Below are 17,771 nucleotides of genomic sequence, written 5' to 3'. Positions count from 1 at the left end.
AATGAGCTGCTTTCTGAAACAAAGGCTTTTCTAGTTTGACTGGGTAGCTGTTTCAGATCTTACACCTTCTCTCAGTACAGAGCTGGTCTCAGGACACCTCCACCGCATAGCCACCACAACTCAGCTCAACATCTTTCCTTAAATATCCTCTTCCCCTTTCATATTAGATTCCCTTGTCCTCAGCACCTCAGTGAACTCATCCTTTCCAAAATATAAAAATCTTTCATGCCTCCACTTTCAGATCAAATAAAATTTCATAACCTTCCCTTGTTTACTTATGAAACCTTTGTAAGTTGTAAAAGTCCTTTAAATTCCCCTGTGAAACTTAACAGCTGAAAAGCAAAGTCCCTACCTATCTCCTAATGCAAATTATTTACTTGTAAACCCAACTTCACCATAGCCTCTCATTACAAACGCATGCATCTAGCACCTTTATCCTTTTATCTCTCAATTCTCACAGCCAAGCTGTCTGTATTAACCTTTCCCCAGTTTAATTAATCATGGACACACACACACCTCCCCCCCCCCAACAGAACACCGCCATATTCCCAAAATATTAAAAAAATCCATCTTCACACTACTCTTTCTGATGGGGATTATAGATCCTACAAATTTTCTGAATTAGAGAAAGCATTTCACCTAACCTCTCTTTTTGTTCTTTCCATGATCTAGCTACCGACTCAACGGTCAGTAGAAATCATTTTTTCTTGATTTTTTTTATCTTATCAAAGGCCTCATCACATTGAACCTCTCCATTGTTCTTCTCTTAATTTGTTTGAGCTAGTTTCTAATAATTCTAGGGCCTTTCATTCCTTGTATCATCTTAGTGAGTCTCTTTTCTACCCCTTTCATAACCTTGACAACCTTCCTAAAATAAGATTCCAAAGCTGGACACAAAACTGCTTTAACTGTTATAACTGCTGTTATAAAGTATTACTCTCTAATGCAGAAAAGAAAGTTCCAATGTCCTTCACAGAAGCATAATGAGACAACAAACTGAGATCAAGTCAAAAAAGAAAGTACTCAGAGGACTGACCTAAAGCTTGGTTAAAGAGATTGGTTTTAACGGCAACTGAACCATAAAATGAATAACTTCAGCATTACCTCTGGTTTTATACTCTATGCCCCTACTTATAAAACCTAAGAGTCCAATTTTAAAGATTTCCTCTACATCCTCTCCTTAATTTTCCTTATAAATGTACCACCTCATCATTGTTCGCATTAAATTTTAGCAGAGGTCTGTTTGCTCAGCTCATTACGCCGTTCATATGCTCCTGCTGTAGCAAATAGCCCATTTTACAATGAATCATGCTTCCAATATTTGTGCCAGCTGCAAAAATGTTGGTACTCTGCACTCAAATTCAGATCATATACATATGTACTATGTCAACTTTTGATTAAGAGCCCGTCTTAATAGCAGACCCTTCCTTGTCACTGGGTCAAAATCCTGGGACTCCTTCCCTAACAGCACTGTGGGAGTACTACACGGACTGCAGCAGTTCAAGAAGGCAGCTCACCACCACCTTCTGAAGGGCAATTATGGACGGGCAATAAAATTGTTGGCCTAGCCAGTGATGCCCTCATCCCGTGAAAGAATAAAAAAGAGATGCTTAAGGGTGCAAAGGTGCGAGGTGAAGCATATGCTGTCGATCAGAGTTTAAAGCATGCAGTTTGCTAATGATGAGACAAAATCAGAGAAATCCCATCAGACAGTTATCATTAATAACTATGGACAGAAATTTGCACTCAGCGAGCGGGCATAGGCTCGACGACATTTGGCGAGCATCCCGACATCATCGTGCACTGGCGCAATATTTCAGTTGGTGGGTGTGCACAGGGGTCAGCAGTGCACCCGCCAACAATTAACAGGCCTATTAAGGCCATTAAAGTTATAACTAAGTGAAATTTTTCACTGCCCATCCAATCTTATGGCTGGCGGGCAGGCGGAAAGGTCAAGTAGCCTTTGGATTTTTTTTAGGAAACCTCATCCGCAGGCGGGATGAGGTTTCCAACAACAATTAAAAATTGAATAAAAATTTTGAAATTTCATTCCTAACCTGTCCCTGATCATGTAACAGAGCCACATGAGGGGACATGGTTTTAACAGTGGTAAGTTTTTTTATTTCTGATTTTTAAAATCTTCAGCTCCCTGAGGCAGCTCTGTGTCTCAGGGAGCTTTCATTGTGCGCACCCGCTCGCATGCGCTAACTTCCACCCTCACCCTCCTCCTGCCCCCACCCTGGCAGCGCTCAGTGTTGCAGCACCCACTTCATTGGCCAGCCAGCGTGAAATCGATGTCGGGGCCTGACCGCAGGCAGCGGTCTGCTTCGCAACTGCTACCTGGCCTGCCCGACAATGTAAAAATCCTGCCCTATGTTCTGGAGTCTTGAAAAGGTTAAGTGAACCATGCTGATGTGAAACAAAAACAGAATTACCTGGAAAAACTCAGCAGGTCTGGCAGCATCGGCGGAGAAGAAATTCTGTTTTTGTTTTGGATTTCCAGCATCTGCAGTTTTTTGTTTTTATGCTGATGTGAGCTCCAACTGTGATCTGCAATGACTAATCTCAGACCAGCCACTGTTTGTATTGATATTAAAAGCGACAAGGAGACCAATTTATTGTAGGATTTAGATTTATATCATTTGAAAAGGATCTCAGCAAATCGCAGGACATCATAGAGATGGTTAGGCTGAAAGGAATGTTTAGAAGTTGTCAAAAGATAGGAATTTGCCTGATTTCTAAGCGGAGACCAGGAACTACAAGTCCGGACATGCCCTGGGAATTTCCGCGCATGCGCAGAGTGGGAGCAGGCTGCACATGCGCACTGCTGTACTGCGAAATCTTTGGGCCAGAGGACAGGTGGCCAGTGTACTTGACTGGGGAAAAAAGTGATGCAACAATCCGATCACGGGACCCAGGAATGGCGAGCCCTGTCTGAAACTGAAGATGGTTGATGGGAAAAAAAAAACAGCTTCCAAGAAGGTGGCCAAGAAAGCCTTAAAGAAGCTGTCAGCAAAGGGCTGGGAGAAGCAGCAAAGGTCGAGGAAGGAGAGTTACTCCACCTACATCTGCCTGATGGAGCAGGTTCACCCCGACACCAGCATCTTCTCCAAGGCCATGAGCATCATGAACTTGTTTGTGCACGACATTTTTGAGCACATTGCAGGTGAGGCTTCCCACCTGGCCTATTACAACAAGCGCAACATCATCAGCTCCCAGGAGGTCCAGACCACCGTGCGCTTGCTGCTGCCTGGAGAACTGGCCAAGCACGCTGTGTCGGAAAGGACAAAGGCGGTGACCAAGTACACCAGCTCCGAGTAAAACTCCACAATGGACTGAAAAACACATAAAACAGAGGAGCCCTGGGACAGGAAAGGGCCACATAGATATAAAGAGAACCCAGGGAGAAGGGACAGGGAGAGATCCCAGAGAGAGACAGAGCCAGGGAAGAAACCACTGGGAGGAGTAGGACGACCAGCCACGAGTAGGACGATCAGGAAACTGGGGAAAGGAGCAAAGAAGGAAGCTACAAGCTGTAAAAGTGCTTTGGCTGACAGGCTGCAAGTAGTGGGGGCTCAGGAGAAGCCCTGGAGAGATGAAAAGGCAGCCCGGTGTTATGCTTCACGTGGCTGAAGAGTTGAGGTTGTGTCTGTGAGTTGGTGCTGGGGTGCAGACTTGGGAATCCAGGGGAACGTAGTCTCCAGAGATGAGATTGAGGGGTTGAATGGCCTACTCCTGAGAGGAGATTGAAACCCTGGGAGGTGAGCAGCTGTCGAGCAGTCTTGAATTGGAGTGGCTTTGAGAGAATTTAGAGTCTTGATCTTTGAGAGTGAAAAGTTTGGAACCATTGTGAGGAATATAAGAAATAGGAGCAGGAGTAGGCCATTCAGCCCCTCAAGTCTGATGAGATCTAATGAGATTAGTGGACTCACAGTGCTTTCTGATGTCTGAGAAGTCAGTGGAATCTTGTAGCTTTATTCTCTTAGTAAGTACCTTAGATCTCAAACTTTGTCTGCTTTAAACAAAAAGTTACAGACCCCTAACCAGATCATACCAAAATTTGGGGATCTGGTCCAGGATCATATCAAAGTGTACAGATAGAGTAAGGTAAGAAAACAGTAATCAAAATTTTATAAGTTTGAGAAAACTCACAATATTTTACAAATAAGCACTATGTTAGTTAGAAGAAAGGATCAGAGAGTCAACACCCCAAGAAAGAATATTACAAACAACTCAAAGGTGAACTTACAGTTGGAACAACATACATCAGAGAGAGGTGGGACTATTTCACACTCTAAGTTAAACTGCTAATACAGCACAATGTTCCTGGGTGCCAAATACAGTAATGTAACATGCCTTCTAACCATGTTACAGAGACCTACCTCAGGTTTCCTTGTGCACAATGCGCTGCTAGCCACTTTCTGACAGCCCAGGTGACATTAAGGAATTGGAATGGTGCATGCAGGTGCATTCTCTGCATGTGCCTGAAGACCTTGAATGAACGCTATCATGGCGTCAGCAATGAATTGCTAGGATGGCAAATTAGATCAAGGCATTTGAAGGCAGGATCATCGTTAATCACTCCTGAAATAACAAGTATTATGAAGTAAGGTGGGCTCAGTGTCAGCCCTGTAAAGTCCTGACAAACATCTGGGTGTTTGTTCCAAAATTGGGAGAGCTGTCCCACAGACTAGCCAAGTAACAGGCAGACATAGTCATCCTCATGGACTCGTACTTACAGACAATGTCTCAGACACCACCATGTGTCCCACCCTTCAGGAAGCGATATTGATGTATATAATGTTATTGGAATGTTTTTTTTAATAGAAGTTTAGTCTGTGTGTGTGTATGTGTGTGTTAATTGGATTAAAGCCAGCTAGTCTGGGTGCTTCTATGTATAGTAGTTTTGAGATGTAAACCGAGATAGAGGGTACATTTGCATTTTGTTGAATAAACCATTCAAAGACTAGGGGTGAAACCTTGTACCTAGTTAGGAGACACCAAGCAACCTGTTTATATTACCAATAAAATTCATACTATGAAAGGAGTTTTATTGTTCGAAGAGGAGTTCAAAGGGCCTGGTGATACAATGAGAATTTGCATTAAAAGGGAAGGCTCGGCATAATCTGAGAGGAGTTTGTGAGCGCAGGGTGGAGGTATGTAAGATCTAAGAGCCTGTCAGCCTACAACTGTCTGCAAAGGAAACAAATTGAAAGGAACCTCAATTTTGAATTCGTAACATAAAATATGCTTTGCCTGGTGTCTTCTTAAAGCCTATGGGTTATTGTTGCTTTGGTGAAGATTTTAGTTGTGATTAATTTGGGGATTAGTTTAATAGTTATTATGGGAGTAATGTGTGTGTGTTTAATACCTTGTAAAATTAATAAATGTTTAATTTAAATTATATAAAAAGCCCCTAGAGGCTTTGTGGTTTCATTTCTGAATTCAGAATTGCATCTCAAACATACCAATTGAAAATATAGGTTATGACAGTTGTTTAAAGTTTCCCTCTGGGATTTTTAAATAAGTCGGCCTTTACCAACTGCTGTGTCATAACAATTGTAAGCTCTTGGCAGGATAATATTTATAGGTAAAACAAAAACAAAAATACCTGGAAAAACTCAGCAGGTCTGGCAGCATCTGCGGAGAGGAACACAGTTAATGTTTCGAGTCCGAATGACCCTTCAACAGAACTAAGTAAAAATAGAAGAGAGGTGAAATATAAGCTGGTTTAAGGGGGGGCGGGGGGTGGTGGTGGGACAAGTGGAGCTGGATAGAGGGCCAGTGATAGGTGGAGATAACCAAACGATGTCACAGACAAAAGGACAAAGAGGTGTTGAAGGTGGTGATATTATCTAAGGAATGTGCTAATTAAGGGTGGAAAGCAGGACAAACAAGGTACAGATAGCCCTAGTGGGGGTGGGGTGGGGTGAAGGAATCAAAAAAGGTTAAAAGGTAGAGATAAAACAATGGATGGAAATACGTTTAAAAATAATAGAAATAGGTGGGAAAAGAAAAATCTATATAAATTATTGGGAATAAAAGGGGGGGAGGACCGGAAAGGGGGTGGGGATGGAGGACAGAGTTCATGATCTAAAATTGTCTGGGAGTAGAAGATATATCTCTGGTTTGCAACAAATAACCAAGAGTAATTTAACAGAGTTGGCAGATAAGTTAAAATTGGAGTTACCTGTAGGGGCTAGGAAATCAGATATAATTAAAAGTATAGCACAGCATCTACAGTTGGAAGTGAAACCTGACACTAGTGAGTCACAGCTGGAGGTAGCGAGACTTCAGTTACTAATGAATAGTCTTGAATTTGAACAAGCAAAGGACCTGAAAAAACTTGACTTAGAAGCAAAGAACAGTGAAATGGCTTTTAAAAGGGAACAGGTAGAAAGGCAGGAGAGAGAAAGAAAACAGGAAAGGGAATTAGAAATTGTGAAGATAGAGAAGGAGGAAAGAGAAAAGGAGAGAGAGCAAGAATTCCAGCTGAAAATGTTGGCAGTTAAGAGACGTTAGTAGGTGAGGAAGGACTTATCTCTAGAGTAGAAGCCAGTGGGGAGATGTTTAAATTTGTACAAGCTCTTCCAAAGTTTGAGGAAAAAAGGATTGAAGTATTCTTTATTTCATTTGAGAAGCTAGCGAAACAGATGAAATGGCCACAGGAAAACTGGACATTATTATTACAGTCTAAGTTAGTTGATAGAGCACATGAGGTATATGCTTCGCTATCAGAAGAAATGTTGGTGAATTATGATGTGGTGAAAAAGACTATTTTGAGTGCATATGAGTTGGTTCCTGAAGCATACAGGCAGAAATGTAGAAATATGAGAGAACAGCCTAGGCAAACTTATGATAAAAGCAAAATACTGCAGATGCTGGAAATCCGAAACAAAAACAGAAAATGCTGGATAAATTCAGCAGGTCTAACAGCATTTGTGGAGAGATGCTGTTCTCTCCACAGATGCTCTTAGACCTGCTGAGTTTTATCAGCATTTTCTGTTTTTGTTTCTGGGCAAACTTATATTGAGTTTGAGAGAGTAAAACAAAGTAATTTTGACCAATGGATACAGGCATTAAAAATAGAGACAATGTATGCAGCCCTTAGGAAGTAATTCTTTTGGAAGAATTTAAAGATTCAATCCCTTTGGTAGTGAGAACTCGTGTGGAGGAACAGAGGGTTGATTCTGTAAGACAAGCAACAGAGATGGCTGATGATTATGAGTTAGTTCATAGGGACAAGCCTTTTTTGCATCACCCTTTCAAATCGGAAAAGGATAGAAAGTGGGAAGGTGAAAGGAAGGTAGGTAGTCAGGAAAGAGGAGCAGCTGGAAATTCCCAGAAAGTCTTTTCTCAGAATAAAAAGGAAGGTACTGAAGGTAGAAGTGACATTCAAAAATTGAGGTGTTTTCATTGTAATAAAGTGGGGCACATGAAGTCAGTGTGTTGAAATTTACTGGGATAATCTATTGGAATTATTGGGGTGCAGAAAAGTTCTGGAAGTAAAAGCACTATAGACCCCGAGGTTCAGGCACAGGAGAAACAATGGTTTGTGTACAGGTGAAACAGGGAGAATCAGTGATAGGTGAAGAAGTGGGAATGTGTTCACCAGTTTACTCGAGAATTCTGAGGTGCAGGTTTCAGAAATGTTTAAAGATTTTGTGTGTGAAGGGAAAGTCTTTCCATGTGTACAGGGTAGAGTAGGTAAAGATGTTAAAATTTTAAGAGACACATGGGCTAGTCAATCCTTAATGTTGTGGCATAGTGATATTTGTTGTTCAAAGGGAGTATTGCAGGAGCAGGTGATAATAAGTGGGGTTCATGGAGATGCTAAATCTATTCACTTATGGAAGGTAAATTTAAAGAGCAAATGGAGGACAAGTGAAGTTATTATTGGAGCAGTGGAAAAATTGCCCATTGCAGGGGTTCAGTTTATTCTGGGTAATGATATAGCTGGATCACAAATGTGGGTGATGCCTAGGACAGTTGAACAGCCTGTAGATGTGTTTTCAACAGAGGTGTTACAGAAGGAACATCCTGGATCAAGGCTAGATCAATGAAGAGTGCAGAAGGACATATCAGGAGCAGCACGAGGCAGACCTAAAATAAGGTGCCAACCTGGTGAAACTACAACACAGGACTACTTGCATGCCAAAGGGTGGAAGCAGCATGCAATTGATGGAGCTAAGCGAGCCTATAACCAACAGTCAGATCTAAGCTCTGTAGTCTGGTTACATCCAGTTGAGAATGATGATGGACAATTAAACAACTCACTGGAGGTGGAGTCTCCACAAATATCCTCATCTGCATTGGTGGGGAAGCTCAGCACATCAATGCAAAATGCAAGGCTGAAACATTTGCAACCATCTCCAGCCAGAAGTGCTGAGTGGATGATCCATCTTGGCCTCCTCCTGATGTCCTCAGCATCACAGATGCCAGCCTTCAGCCAATTCGATTTAGTCCACTTAATATCAAGAAATAGCTGAAGGCACTGGATACTGCAAAGGCTATGGGCCCTGACAATATTCCAGCAACGGTATGGAAGACTTGTGCTCCAGAACTTGCCGCGCCCCTAGCCAAGCTGTTCCAGCTACAACACTGGCATTTACCCAGCTATGTGGGAAATTGCCCAGATATGTCCTGCACACAAAAAGCTGGACAAATTCAACTCGGCCAATTACCACCCCATCAGTCCACTTGATGAAAGGGATTGTTGACAGTGCTATCAAGTGGCACTTACTCAGCAGTAACCTGCTCACTGACGCTAACTTTGGGTTGCAGAAGGACCACTCAGCTCCTGGCCTCACTACAGCCTTGGTCAAAATATATACAAAAGAGCTGAACTCAAGAAGTGAGGTAAGAATGACTCCCCTAGACATCAAGGCAGCATTTGACCGACTGTGGCTTCAATCATCTCAGTCCAGGAACATCGGTGTAAGAGTTCCAAACATCTTCAGCTGTTTCATCAATGACCTTCCCTCCATCATAAGGTCAGAGGTGGGGATGTTTGCAGATCATTGCATAATGTTCAGCACTGTGTGACTCCTCAGATACTGAAGCAGTCCCTCCCATAGGTACCATCCACAAGATGCACCACAGCAACTCACCAAGGCCCCTTCAACAACACATTCTAAACCCACGACCTCTAACACCTAGGACAAGAGCAGCCGATGCATGGGAACTCCACCACCTGCCAGTTTCCCTTCAAGTCACACACTATCCTGACTTGGTTGTTGTAGTATCATTTGCTCTGCAACATGGAGAGCAGGAGGCAGAGAAGGGAAGCTCTGTGAGGAGGGAGGAGATGGAAGGTTCTTCATAGAAGGCTCTACACACAAAGCATCTTCCCGGAACAACACACCTAAAACGCCTTGAGCCAAGGACAGTGCCTGAGGAAGCTATAATTCAAAAAGAGCTTGTCACAGAGTTGTGCCACCTCCTTCACATTAAACTGAAACCCCAAAGCAGAGTGAGCACAGCCTTCCCAGTGGCCATAAAAGTCACTGTCACCTTAACATTCTGTGCAATTGAATCCTTCCAGACAGAGGAGGTGACATCTGCAATGACTCGCGACTCGCTTTTCATAGTGCATCAGGAAGTCACAGAGGCATGTATGTGAGGAGAAGGAACTTCATCCTCTACTCCCTAAGGAAAGAAAAACAGAATGAAAAATCACGTGGATTCTATAGGATATTGGCTTCTTAATTGTGCAGGATGCCATCAACTGCACATAAATGGGTCTGCGGGCTCCATACATCAATGAACCACACCAATAAATTTATCTCTATGTGAAAGCCTGCCTTCCTGGCAGCAGCACAATGTATTTAACCTGTGCCAGTCTGCAATAGCTACCATGTTCTGGCCTCCAAGACACACAGGAGGTGGGCTGCTCAACAACAAGGACTACCCCCTCCACATGTGGCTGATGACTCCCTTCTGTGAGGTCAGAGGACTTTCAATGAGAGCTACGCACACTGTAGAGCAAGCCACCAGTCTGTTTAAGCAATGGTTTCACTGCCTAGATCTCTCAGGCTTGGGGGCTGCAGTGGGGAGAATCTCTGCAGTACACATTGAAGATTGTGTCCATGCTGCTGGTAATGTGCTGAGTCCTCCACAATCTAACCAGTCTGAGGCCCTCCTGGGACTTGGAGGCCAGCTTGAATAGAGGAGGAAGCAGGAAGAATACATCCATCACGTGCAACTGGTCAGGGCAGGAGGAACTTGTATTTTAATTCTTTCATGGGATGTGGTTGTCACTGGCTAGGCTAGCATTTATTGCCCATTCCCAGTTTCCCTTGAGAAAGTGGTGGTGAGCCACCTTCTTGAACTGCTGCAGCCCATGTGCCGTGTTACACCCGCAGTGCTGTTAAGGGAGTTCCAGGATTTTGACCCAGTGATGGTGAAGGAAAGGTGGTATAGTTCCAAGTCAGGAGAGTGTGTAGCTTGGAGGTGAACTTGCAGGTGGTGGTGTTCCCATTCATCTGCTGCCCTTGTTCTTCTAGGCGGTAGAGGTCATGGGTTTGGAAGAACTACCTTGTGAGACATCACCTCAGTTGAAAGGAACTTCCCCATCGAAATATGGACCCACTATTCCCCAACCCACCATTCCCCAACCATGCATTCATATCAAACTCCTCATCACAATGTCCCATTGGCAAACATCAATCAATAAAAGCCAACGGCAAAAACCTTTACCCAACAACTTTCTCCAGTAGTGCATCAATAATACAAAAAAAACCCCAGAAATAATTACTCTTTTTCAGTCTCTTTGTGCCGATTTTTATCAATGCCCTTACTTGGCCTAGTGCTACTCTGAAATGCAATCCCAGTGTCTGCAGCACATTTGGCGGAAGGCTGCTGACTTTCATTGGGGAAGACGGCTTAAGCAGGATGCCTTTGAGCAGCTCTGAACTTGAGGGCCTGACTTCAGACTACACCACTTCAGCATGGGTGGCAACTGTCTGGGCTGGCTAGCTGAGAGGCAACAGAAGGGTATTTGGTGGAATGGCAGAGATGGGATTGTGAATGCTGCCAGCCTGAGAGAGGGCAGCAGCTTCATATTTCACGGTGCCACTGCCAGTCTCACGGGGCTGAACCTCAGTAATCTTAGTAACCTGTTGAGGTACAGATTTCTGGACTGCAGTGAGAGTTTGAATGCCCGATGGAGTACTGAGATCCACACTCTCGATCACAGCAGTCTGAGCCTGCATGTCAGCAGCCATGAATCTCATGACTTCCGCCTGAGTTTCCACTGCAGGACTGAGACATTGGGAGACCTGTACCGCATTAGAAACTGAAACAGCAGCTAACTGACGCTCCATGATAGGTCGGTCTGGCAATGCTGATGTGGAAGTGCCCACCATTTCCATGGTGGAAAGGATGGGCTTCAAGCTTTGTACGATGCCTACCACCACATTGGAGCTTGACTCCTCCATGCTCCTTGCCTGGAGACAGTCTGACAGGCCTGTCAATGCATAAGCATCTCAGTTTGCATTGTCATTAATGTTTTTCCATAGTCTGCCCAATGAGACCCTCATCTGAATCTCCTGCAGCAGAACTCGTCTGCGGTCTTGCCCTCAAGGGAGACTGCACATGACTCATCTTATCTCCCTGGCCTGGCTGCAGCCCACTCACACCCGGTGACTCATCACAAGCTGATGATACTGTACACAGCGCATTGCCTGTCTCTGTGCTGGTGGTTACAAATGGAAAGTCAAGTGACTGTGCCCCCTCAATCTCGTTTGGTTGCTCTTTCTCTTCTTCATGGACCTTTGCTGAGCAGGCATCAGCTCTTGACAATGTAAAAGCTCAAAAGTGAAAGGGGAGGTTAGGGGTGGGGGAAAGCAGGTTGTGGAGGGAATCAGGTCTTCCACGGTCACAGCATCTGCAGTTTCCATTTCATGGCACCTTTCAGATGAGGAGTTAATGGAGAAGGTGCATAAGGCAGCAGCTTACCATCATTTGGGATGGCCTTCAGCATCACCAGGTCTATGGCTCTGTGTATTAGTCCCAATGCTTCATTGGATCACCTGCTTGAATGGATGCAGGCAATTCCCTGGATTTCCCACCTTCCTTGTGCCTCTTCTTTCTGCAAGGGAACTTACAGAATCTCAGTGGCTGTGTGCCACTGTGCTTGGGCAATATACCTGCCATAGCTGCAGGCTTACAGAGGTGTGAGAAAGTGTGACTGATGTGGTTGGTCATTATGTGTAGGTGAGGTGTAGGTGTAGGTGAGTTGAGGTTGTTAAGAGTGAGTCCTGAGTGCCAGGGTACACTGCTGAACGAGTGATGGGAGTGTAGTGCATTGAGCGTATGAGAGTTGGGTGGTTTGGTAGGTGTGAGATGTTATGTGCAGATGCAATCACTCATCTTGACCAGTGAGGCAGTTAAGACCATAAGACGTAGGAGCAGAAGTAGGCCATTCGGCCCACTGAGTCTGCTCCGCCATTCAATGAGATCATGGCTGATCTGATAATCCTCAACTCCACTTTCCTGCCTTTTCCCCATAACCCTTGAGGCCATTACTGATTAAAAATCTGTCTATCGCAGCCTCAAATATACTTAACAACCCAGCCTCTACAGCCCTCTGCGGTAAAGAATTCCACAGATTAACTACCCTCTGAGAGATGAAATTCCTCCTCATCTCTGTCTTAAATGGACTCCCACTTACTCTGAGATTATGCCCTCTGGTCCTAGACTCTCTCACAAGGGAAACAACCTCTCTGCATCTACTGTGTCAAGCCCCCTAAGAATTTTATATGTTTCAATAAGGTCGCCTCTCATTCTTCTAAACTCCAATGAATACAGGCCCAACCTACATAAACCTCTCCTCATAAGAAAATCCCTCCATACCCAGAATCAACCTAATCAACCTTCTCTGGACTGCCTCCAATACCAGTATATCCTTCCTTAAATAAGGGGACCAAAACCATTCACAGTATTTTAGGTGTGGTCTAACTAGTGCCTTGTATAGTTTCAGCAAGACTTCCCTATTTTTATACTCCATTCCCTTTGAAATAAAGGCCAACATTCCATTTGCCTCCCCTATTACCTGTTGAACTTATATGTTAGCTTTTTGGGATTCATGCACAAGGACTCTCAAATCCCTCTGTGCTGCAGCTTTCTGCAGTCTTTCTCCATTTAAATAATGTTCAGCTCCTCTATTCTTCCTGCCAAAGTGCATAATTTTCCCACATTATATTCCATCTGCCACTTTTTTACCCACTCACTTAACCTGTCTAAATCCCTGTGTAGACTCTTTGTTTCATTCTCATCACTTGCCTCCCCACCTATTTTTGTGTCATCCACAAATTTGGCGATAGTACATTCACTTCCCTCATCTAAGTCATTAATATATATTGTAAATAATTGTGGCCCCAGCACTGATTCCTGTAGCACTCCATTAATTACAGGTTGCCATCCCGAAAATGCCCCCCTTATCCTAAATCTTTGTATTCTATTAGTTAGCCAATCCTCTACCCATGCTAATACCCCAACATCATGGGCTCTTACCTTATTAAGTAGCCTAACGTGCAGTACCTTATCAAATGCCTTTTGGAAATCCAAATGTTTTATATCTACAGTTCCCCTTTATCTATCCTGCTAGTTACCTCCTCAAATTCTAATAAATTTGTCAGGCATGATTTCCCCTTCATGAAGCCATGTTGATTCTGCTTGACTCCCAATGACAGATGCTAAACTAACTGGCCTATAGTTACCTGCTTTTTGTCTCCCTCCCTTTTTGAATAAGGGTGCTACATTGGCAGTTTTCCAATCCTCTTGGAATTTTCCAGAATCTAAGGATTCTTGGAAGATTACTACCAGTGCATACATTATCTCTGTAGCTACTTCCTTTAATATCCTAGGATGCAACCCATCAGGTCCAGGGACTTATCGGCCTTTAGCCCCCATTAGTTTCCCTAATACTTTTTCTCCAGTGATTGTTATTGTATTCATTTCCTCCCCCTCCTTTGCCTCTTGATTATTTAATATTTTTGGAATGTTATTAGGTTCTTCTACTGTGAAGACTGAAGCAAAGTATTTATTCAACTCCTCTGCCATTTCCTGGTTCCCCATTTTTATTTCCCCAGCCTCATTCTATGTTCACTTTGGTTAACAATGGTTGGTTTATCCCCTTCCTAAAATCCTTCTTCCTCACTGGGATATATCTTTGTTGCGAGCCATGAACTATTTTCCTAAACGTCTGCCATTGTTCACCAACCGTTTTTTCTGCTAAAGTCCTATCCCAGTCCAGTCCAGCCAACTCTGCCTTCATTCCTTTGTAATTAGCCTTACTTAAGTTTAGCACAGGAGGAAGCAATGGTGTAGCGGTATTGTAGCTGGACTAGTAACCCAGAGACCCAAAGTAATGCTCTGGGGACCTGGGTTGAATCCCACCATGGCAGATAGTGAAATTTGAATTTAATTAAAAAAATCTGAAATTAAAAGTCTAATGATGACCATGAAACCACTGTCGATTGCTGTAAAAACCCATCTGGTTCACTAATGTCCTTTAGGGAAGGAAATCTGCCATCCTTACCTGGTCTGGCCTACATGTGACTCCAGATCCACAGCAGTAGTTGACTCTTAACTGCCCTCTGAACAAGGGCAATTAGGGATAGGCAATAAATGCTGGCCTAGCCAGTGATGCCCACATCCCATGAATAAAATTTTAAAACGTTGTTTCAGATTCAATTTTCTCACTCTCAAACTGAATGCTAAACTCTACCATATTATGGTCGCTGTTTCAGGACTTACGCCTATGGCTGCAGAGAACAGAATCTACCCCCCCCCCCCCCCACCTAATTATATTGTCCCCTACCACTACTACACTCCTATTTCTTCCCCCCACATGAAAGGCTCCCTGCACCAAGGTGCCGTGGTCAGTTCGTTCATCCACCCTGCAGTCCCCACTCTCATCCACACAGCTTGCAAGAACCTTGTAACTGTTGGACAGTTGCAAGGGCCGAGGCTCCTCAAATGCTACCCCCGGGCCCCCATACCTGCTTAGTCTGCAGTCACATCCTCCTGTCCCTGATCACATACCAAATTTTGAATGACCTAATCTGAGGGGTGTGACTGCCTCCTGGAGCCAAGTGTTGAGGTAACTTTCCCCCTCCCTGATGTGGCACAATGTCTGCAACTCGGACTCCAGCTCCTCAATTCGGATCCGAAGTTCCTCGAACTGCAAACACCTGGTACAGATGCATTCACTCTGGATCACCTTGGTGTCCAGCATCCCCCACGTGTTGCAAGAGCAACACATCACCTGCCATCACTATCATATTTTATTCAAATTATTAATTAATTACTCTAGTATCCCTGCTTTTTACACTTTATTATAATTATTTTTTATACACACCAGTATCAATCTTATACTTAACAGGCTATCCATAAGAAAAGCAGAAAAAAGGACTAGAGACCGAAACACAAACTAAGGACCTTTGTTTCACTTTAAAGACTAGAAATACTCTCCAATCCTACTCACCAATCTGCTGTTCTCCGCGCTTTTTTCCCTGTCACGCTCTTTAATGTCTCTCACTCCTCCCGCACTTTCTCACTATTAAAGGTTACTCTCACTCATTCACTGTTAAAAGTCACACTCCTCTCACTCCTTCACTGTTAAAGGTCACACTCCTCTCACTCTGATTAAACTGCTGCAATGCCCTTGAGATGAAATTTGGAGGATTAACCATACTTTGCTAACTGCTCTTATTTCCTTCTGAGGTTCTGTCTCAAGGTCCTCTGGTGAAAACACAGCATCTCTCCCGACCTCCTCTTGTCTGACCAGTGCTGCCAGGGCAGTGTCAGTGAAGCAGAGAACCTCACATGCTGTGACATCCTTCTTGGCCCTGGGGGTTCCAAAATGATTGTCTGGCAACCTGCCTTGCATTGCTGCAGCTTTGATCCTTTTCATAGAATCTGCATTTTTAAAAAAGGCAGGCTGCCTGGTGCATTTCTGAGAATGCTACTTGGCTCTTGGCAGAGGCCACCGGCAGTGTTTCAGGAAGCAGTGCAGCTTGAGATCAACTCAGAATCATGCTACAATCATGGAAATGAGGTTGTACACAAATTTTACGTGCTGCCCATCTCATTTGGATGTGGCACAGATTGGTCATGAATTATGACCCCCACGACCATAAACTGGGGCACAACAATTTCTAAGTACCTATGTTTTGTTAACCTCTTGCAAACAAACAATTAAAATGAAAAGCATACGATTGCAAGCGGTTACCGTGCATCATGAACTCATAAAATCACAAAGCACCTTTGCTAATCCACGAGCTCATCATTAAATATGGGAAACGAATACTGAGCTCAGTGAAGGTTGTATTGTAAGCCTTGATATTAAATGCTGAATTACATTATATTAAATTGAACCAATCTGCTGCTGTGTTGCCATCTTGAAACCAAGTTAATGTGCTGTTGGTGCTGGTTATGTTGATCATTTTAGTATCCTTACATTGAAGTAGCAAAATAAAAGAATTGGCTCTTAAACGATCAGTCCAGAAGCATTTTGAAATTAATTTGGATACAACTCATTTGGATGCCATTGTAAATTCAAGCCATTTTTCCTACAGGGCACACAATGTTACTGTGTTGAATAGAAGAAGCAATTATATTATTTTGGCTCACTCCCAAAATCTGAACCATCTTCATGTAAAAGGAGCTCATTAATAGTTTATCTTGCAACATTATGTGGAAAAGTTACTGATCTGATTTTGAACTGAGCAAAGCTAATGTTGTTTGAAACCACAAGGATCCTGAAAGCCTGAACACAGTTGTGTCTTTAGCTAATTGTAGTTCTTATTTAGGATGTTGCATTTTGTTGTCAATTGTAATGTGACCATTCCTTTGGGCCTTTATATTAGAAAAATAACTGTCTCACTTAGGGTTGACATCTGGAGGTTTCATCAGATGACCACCTCCCTACAACTGCCCTGGCTCTGTGCAAGAACCACTGCCACACCACCCCAAAACATTTGTTATATTGGATTATACACACGGGATTACATAAGACATATGGAGCAGAAACAGAGATAAAAACAAAAAAACTGCGGATGCTGGAAATCCAAAACAAAAACAGAATTACCTGGAAAAACTCAGCAGGTCTGGCAGCATCGGCGGAGAAGAAAAGAGTTGACGTTTCGAGTCCTCATGACCCTTCAACAGAACTTGAGTTCGAGTCCAAGAAAGAGTTGAAATATAAGCTGGTTTAAGGTGTGTGGTGGGGGGGGGGGGGGAGAGAGAGAGAGAGAGAGAAGTGGAGGGAGTTGGTGTGTTTGTAGGGACAAACAAGCAGTGATAGAAGCAGATCATCAAAATATGTCACAAACAACAGAACAAAAGAACACATAGGTGTTAAAGTTGGTGATATTATCTAAACGAATGTGCTAATTAAGAATGGATGGTAGGGTACTCAAGGTATAGCTCTAGTGGGGGTGGGGAGAGCATAAAAGATTTAAAAATATTTAAAAATAATGGAAATAGGTGGGAAAAGAAAAATCTATATAATTTATTGGAAAAAAAACAAAAGGAAGGGGGAAACAGAAAGGGGGTGGGGATGGAGGAGGGAGCTCAAGACCTAAAGTTGTTGAATTCAATATTCAGTCCGGAAGGCTGTAAAGTGCCTAGTCGGAAGATGAGGTGTTGTTCCTCCAGTTTGCGTTGGGCTTCACTGGAACAATGCAGCAAGCCAAGGACAGACATGTGGGCAAGAGAGCAGGGTGGAGTGTTAAAATGGCAAGCGACAGGGAGGTTTGGGTCAT

General features: G+C 43.5%; 1 protein-coding gene across 1 annotated transcript; it reads left to right on the top strand.

The window, feature by feature from the left end:
• Positions 1–2,946: 2,946 nt before the first annotated feature.
• On the top strand, positions 2,947–3,321 carry LOC121290495 (histone H2B-like). The gene has a single exon (XM_041210932.1). The coding sequence runs from the start codon at positions 2,947–2,949 to the stop codon at positions 3,319–3,321; it is 375 nt and encodes a 124-aa protein (XP_041066866.1).
• The last annotated feature ends 14,450 nt before the right edge of the window (positions 3,322–17,771 follow it).

This window comes from Carcharodon carcharias, chromosome 18 (genome assembly GCF_017639515.1).
Source record: "Carcharodon carcharias isolate sCarCar2 chromosome 18, sCarCar2.pri, whole genome shotgun sequence".
NCBI lineage: Eukaryota > Metazoa > Chordata > Chondrichthyes > Lamniformes > Lamnidae > Carcharodon > Carcharodon carcharias.
Note: the sequence above shows the minus strand (reverse complement) of the source record. Positions and strands in the feature narration are given on the sequence as shown.

Excerpts from the sequence above, each read along its gene's own strand:
- LOC121290495 (XM_041210932.1), top strand. The coding sequence starts at position 2,947 with ATGGTTGATGGGAAAAAAAAAACAGCTTCCAAGAAGGTGGCCAAGAAA.